Genomic DNA, 6437 nt, shown 5'->3' on the forward strand with positions numbered 1-6437 from the left:
TTTGCTGTCATACCGAGGAGTACAAGTCCAAACAACAGGAAGTAGCGGCCTTGCACTTTCACAAAGGCAGGTGCGCTCACAGCTTCATTTGCATGCGCCTCTGCCATCTCTAAAACATGATGAAAAAGATTTTTTGCTCTCCAAGACCACCACAATGGCCAACATGTATTTCTTTCAGTCACATGCCACAAGAGGGCGGCTGCGTAATAATAGTGGAACTCGTCCACCACTAGCAGAGAATCATTGCTCTAAAATTCTAATTTGAAGATGACTGTGAGCAAAACCATGTTCATTTTTGCTAAGTACAGCGCAGCTACTGATGCACTCAAACGTGGAAAAGTCCAAAAAAGGAAGAAGTGATATCTTCTCGCTTTCACAAAGCCAGCTGCGTTCGCATCCTCATTTGCATGAGCTTCTGCGCTTCTTCAAAAAGTCTGCAGCACTCCTTTTTGCGCAAACACCACTCGCACTACGAGTCAGGATGTGGTCTTCCGCTCTTGCGCTTGTCCTTTGGGCTCTACTGATTCCTGGTGAGACTCTTTGAAACTTGGTGTCAGAGCAGAATATTTCATAGGAATGACTAGTTTGACTTGACATTTGGTGTTGCTTCATGGTGGCAGTTGGGTTCTCATTCATCTCATTTCAGGATCTTCTGCCCAGAATTTTCTAAGGCAGACGGACAGACGCATGTCTGTCTCTCTCGGAGGAACCGTGACCATCAGGGCCACGGGGAGTCAAAACATTGGTAACGATCTCAGTTGGTACCAAGTGAAACCTGGACAGGCTCCCAAACTGCTCATCTACGACGCATCATCAAGATTCTCCAACGCGCCATCTCGATTCAGTGGCACTCGATCCGGCTCTGACTACACTCTGACCATCAGTGGTGTCCAGAGAGATGACCTGGCCGAATACTACTGTTTCGCCTTCTACGGCGGTAGCAGCTTGACACGGTGACTCAGAGACGTACAAAAACCTCCTTGGACTTTTGAGAGAAGTGAAAGTAGTCTGTAGAAGGTGGCAAATGAAAAGCAGAAGATAGAAGAATGCTCAACTTAACCGGTCAGAATTCAAGTTTAATTCAAGACTATTTATGTCTATTCAACTATTTATTACAATATAACATGTAAAAAAAATATCCTCATAAAGATACACATCACCACTAATTTTCTAGTGCTTGGGGGGTGGGCTTTAGCTTTCACAACAGTAACATTGTGCCCCATTTTTATTGTTTAATTCTTTATTATTATTATTTAATTTGTGTTATATAATATTCTCACACTTCTACTGTTTTAGTGTATTGTTTGATCTCATTTGGGGTATAGATTTACTGGGTCAGTATGAACCAATTACATTCAGTCCCCATCCAATTTTCATATTAACTCCCTCCAGTGTATGGTCAAGACCAATAAATTTCCAGGGGTCATTTAGATCCTGTGTTCTGATGTAAGAGAAAGGGCTTTTCTTCAGTGACACAATGATGCGCAGACTGAACAACTAGTTTTGACAATTTCAATGTTGACCTAAGAGATGTACCAAAGCTACTCAGAAAAACTATAAGTTAACAATTGTAATGTAGCATACATTCCACAAGATGTCAGGAATACTATGAGAAGAACAGGCTGGGCCTTTTTTTTTTTGTGGAGTCTGCATAGTGATGTGATTTTGTTGAAGGTGAATATTTATAAGACAGCCCTGTGAGTGACAGATGCCTGCCACCGAGTTTGTCAGCCTCCACGGGAAGAAATATACATGTACTATATATGATATGTTTATTTTCAAAATGTGCTTTGCATCAAAACTTGCCATTTTGTTTGAACCTACACTGAATGTGATTTAAATTATTACAACCTTCATGTGGTTACTGTCATCATGATGCCACTCAACCCCCCCCACACACACACAGGACACGTGCACATTCCTGTAATACTTAAACCATTCTTTGATCTGAATTGGGCAAATATGTCCCAATTAATCATATTCTATTATTTTACACAACATTAATAAATACCTTATCAATCTTTTATGTGACTTCTAAGGTATGTGACAGTCATCCCAGCTCAGAAGCTTTCAAATAGTTGCAAAATCCTTTTGAATCTCAGCACAAAGTGAGGGTGTGTTTTTATATTTACCAAAGGTTAGGCTCTGATTTTTTTTTGTTTTTTCAACAGTCAAGCAACACCTTTGCCAAGTAGGCCCAGCCACTCATTGTTGAGGCCATTTATATTTTCTGTAAGGGATGTGTGTCGATGTGATTGTCTGATATTTCCCAGCACTTCACTTTTAGACTATTTGGACTGATTTTTATTTGGTTTTTTTTTTTTGTCCTTCTCAACGTACATCAAGTATAGAGTGTAACTGTTTTTGTTCTTCTTGCAGAGGCTCGGTCGCCCCCAACTTCACCCCCTGCTCATGCATACTCGCACTCACATGCAAACGTGTGGCTCGGTGAGTGGAAAAGTACCAGACAAAGCAGCTCTGAGAGTGTGCATGTACTATCACAAAGCAGTGGCAGTCTCCTTGTCTATCTCCACGGGAGAGGAATAACATCGACCGTTGATTAGTCTCCTCAAGGGCAACTTCAATTTGACACTGTTACAGTATATTGAAGCTATGCACAGACTGGCAATTGGATGCGATGTCAGGGGCCAGGAATGAATGATGTCTCGGGTTTGTTCAACAGTTCCGTACCTTGCTCAGGAGCACCTCGACAGTCCCCGTACAGCAAAAGGACATTTCTCCAGCCGTCTATATTTTATCTCCTGTTATTCCCATACAATGTTTTACTGCAGTAACTGATCTGACATCTACTGGATGGTTCCAAAGGGTTTATAGACAACTTTTCTCAGCAAAGGTCCAAAGATAGAGCAGATATTAAGCATCTCATATGAATCAGTGATATAAACAGATGCTAACCACACTTTACCAAAAGACAGAAGCGGTGCATTGAGATATCATTTGGCCAAGACAGACCGCAAAGTGTGTCAAGGCATATTTGCATTAACCGGCAGCAGAAAAAGTACAGTACACAGTCATAAGTCACCTTGTAGGCCAATGAAAACGGCCTTATGCTAGTCATTCCTAGAATTCTGAATACGATACTAGGAGCCGGTGGAGCTGTGCCAAAGCTGACAGGAAGAGGATGTTGCACAGACTCACTGCCAAAAAGGACAAGTTAGAATTTTTTTGAAGGGTATACCTTCACATTATGAATAATGTTATGTTATCATTCTGCTCCAGAATACATTTCTGTCTTTTTGACACTTTGAAAAAACAAAAAATGGTTGTTGTCTCTCTCTTATTAGTGGCAATAATTTCTACGTGGAGAAATTTAAAATGCATTATTCGTATGACTTTCACACCATAAACTGGAGTGAAGAAATTAGTAAGTTAAGAAACAGACAATAATTCAGAAACAATACATTTCATCATTCTGTAAGTGTCTAATCAGATTATTCTGATGTAAGAATCATAAAGTTACCTAACAGAATCATTACCCAGTCTTCATTTTTTTAATCCACTTACTCCATAATGCAGACAATTGTTTCTTTTCTGTGACCATAGAGTGAATTAATGGTTGGAAGATTCATATAAATATATATCTAAATATGTTTGAAAGGACTACGTGAGTGTAGAAAAGAAGGTATGAGTGAGGTTGTGTCCTCTCCAAGAAGGTCTTGGCATGACTCAGATGTCAGGTCTCAAATGACTGAATGAGTGGGTGTCAGCTTTTGTCAGATCAACTGCACGATTAGCGAGCATAAATAAGAGGTCAGGGCTTGTCCAAGTGCACCAAATGATAACAATAAAAATGTAAAACTAAAGTTTGAAAATGTGTCATAGGATGTATGAATTAATGAAGCCGAGAAACACCACCGTGACTATGAAAAAAAAAAAAATGTAAGTGCCGCTCGTTGTCTTAAGGACCTTCAACCTAAAATATGCTACGACACACTGTCGACCTAAAGCTATGATGGAGTGCCACAAGTAAGCAATTAGGCAAAGTCATTAGAGACGTGAAAAACATTCTCAGCCTTTCAGGTGCTGAGCTCAGCAGTCAACTCATCTGTGGACATCTGTTTTACTTTAGAGGTGCGTGTTACATGATCCATATGTTGCCATACTTTCTGGGATGACATGCAACTTTTTCCACTGAGGTGGGAACATATGTGGATTTTGACCTATTTATGTCATTGTTTTGTGACCAAATTTAATAACTCATTTTACTGAGCGGTCTCAGATGGCTCAAGGCACAAGGCAGATTACACACTGGACTGGTCGCCGGTCAATTACAAGCCACTGCAGTGTAGATCACGGTTCAAGTCATTAACCAGCTGAAGAATAAGGCCAAACTTACTTCAAAAAGTGTGGGTGAAGAAGATGCGAAAAGATAGATTTTACTGGACCATTTTTGTGTAAAATTCATACCCTATCTAAAACAGGGACAGTACAGAGGCCACCTCGGCCTTTCATTTGAGAGGCCCCGGCTTCAAATCGGGGCTGGAGTTTCCTGTGTGGGGCAAGTGCAGGGAGAACACTTGCAAGGGTTATGCCAACTTCCTCTAACACTCCTAAAACATGTATGGCAGGTTAGATGAAGACCAACAACTGTTGGTCGGTGTAGTCACAAGTGCGAATGTGTGTAAATCTATATGTGTCGTGTGTTGGGGTGTCAAACTCATTTTTGCTGCGGGCCGCATTGTCGTCATAGTTACGGAGGGCCATTATGTTAACCCTAGTAAATTTATGAACGCCTCATATTATATGAGATGTAAGCTACAAAACATACTGACAACTCATTTTCAAATCAGACTAGTATAAACTGTTGAAATATTTCAAAAAGATTCGTTTGAAAGGTGAAGACAATTTGATGCACGTTTTAACTTTGAGGGCCACATAAAATGATGTTGCGGGCCACATCTGGCCCCCGGGCCTTGAGTTTGACACCTGATATTCCGGCCTCTTGCCCAGGTTTCAGTTTCCCGGCTGCCTCAATAAAAAACCAAAAAAGACTCTGACTAACTCATAATTTAGCAAGGTTTTGAATAATTTGGTTCTTAGCAGTAAATTTTCTTTTAAAGTCGAATCAAGCCTGTAATTGTACATAGAAAATGTATGTCAATATTATATGTGTTATATGTACATATTAATATTGTAAATTAGTTCCTTTCCAGGGAAATGATCGCCACAGAGTCTGCCTAATAATACAAGCAGGGCAACGGCGAGCACCAGCAGCAAATGCTGTGAAACTCAATCTTGCTTCTCTTTATTCGAGGTGTTTGTTGATTGCATCCCCCTGTTATAAATAGAATGAAAGTAAAGTAAGAGCTCTCTTTCTCCACTCATGGGTCCTTCTTGAAGTTGATGCAAAATAAAACAGCTGTTGAGCTTGCCCTATGCTGTCTTCAGACTTCAGAGTTTATTCTTAGCTTTTTTTTTGTGTGAGGGTTTATATGTCATTTTGCTTTCTTTCCCCTCTCTTCTCTGTATATGTGTTATACTTATCTGCTTCTGGACAATGTTATGGACAGCATGGAACAGATGGAAATCTGAGTTTGACAAGACTAGACCAAAGAGCTGTTTTATCAGTCAGCTGCAGTCTGTTCTATTCAAATGATGTATAGAAGCCACGTGAATTTGCTGATTGTTATCTTAAGAAGTGACTCAAGTTCATTACATCTAAATATCTGAGTGTATACGCTGTGTCAATAATTGTAGTGGAACATTAAATTGTTTTGATTGAAATCATTGGGTTGAGTACCTGCCACTTGAGGAGTGTACCAAATGTGAAATTAAACAATCAAGCCAATCTCCAATGTCAAGTCATTTGTTTTGCCAAAGCAATGGTTCAATTTGCCGGTTGTGTCAGTGTAATCTTGACACACAAGGGTGTCCTGAACATCTCCTGCTGTACGCGGAGATTCAGAGTCTCCGGAAACCACAAGAAAAATAGTCGCTAGATTTGTTGCCTGTCGCGTTACTTCCTAGAGGGATTGGAAAAGACACTAAATATAGCAATGGTCGATGAGTTGACAACAGGCTTCGAAACCTATACTCAGTATTTACAACCAGAGAGTAAGCTCTATCTTTATTTTATTTTTTTTTAATGAAGTTTGAGTTGCACTACGTGTCGTAATTGTTTTATGGGATTTCAGTCAAGAAGTCAAATAATAAACAGTCGCAAAATCATTGCTGGTTGAAAAGCAGTACACCAGAGAGTTTATGGTGTCTTCGATGAACCCACAGTGTATTTAAAATGGGATTAGTGGTTGTTTCACAGACCACAGCTTGTTTTAACAAGTCAAGCACTTAATCCCTACTTCCTTCCATCTAACACGCGCCTTACTTGTGACTGACACTTGTGCCCAGAAACATTTTGGAGCTATATAAATAATGTCATTGTCATCGTAAGTAACCATACTGAACTAAAACAACAA

At 40.0% G+C, this 6437-nt stretch overlaps 1 gene segment (V, D, J or C); it reads left to right on the forward strand.

Moving 5' to 3' along the window:
- Positions 1–475: 475 nt before the first annotated feature.
- On the forward strand, positions 476–1825 carry LOC147056543 (Ig kappa chain V region 3547-like). The segment is given in 2 exon segments: positions 476–530; positions 647–1825. Coding segments are annotated over 2 exon segments (360 nt in total).
- The last annotated feature ends 4612 nt before the right edge of the window (positions 1826–6437 follow it).

The sequence above is a fragment of the Syngnathus leptorhynchus genome, chromosome 5 (assembly GCF_054491065.1).
Source record: "Syngnathus leptorhynchus isolate UIUO chromosome 5, UIUO_Slep, whole genome shotgun sequence".
Taxonomy (NCBI): Eukaryota; Metazoa; Chordata; class Actinopteri; order Syngnathiformes; family Syngnathidae; genus Syngnathus; species Syngnathus leptorhynchus.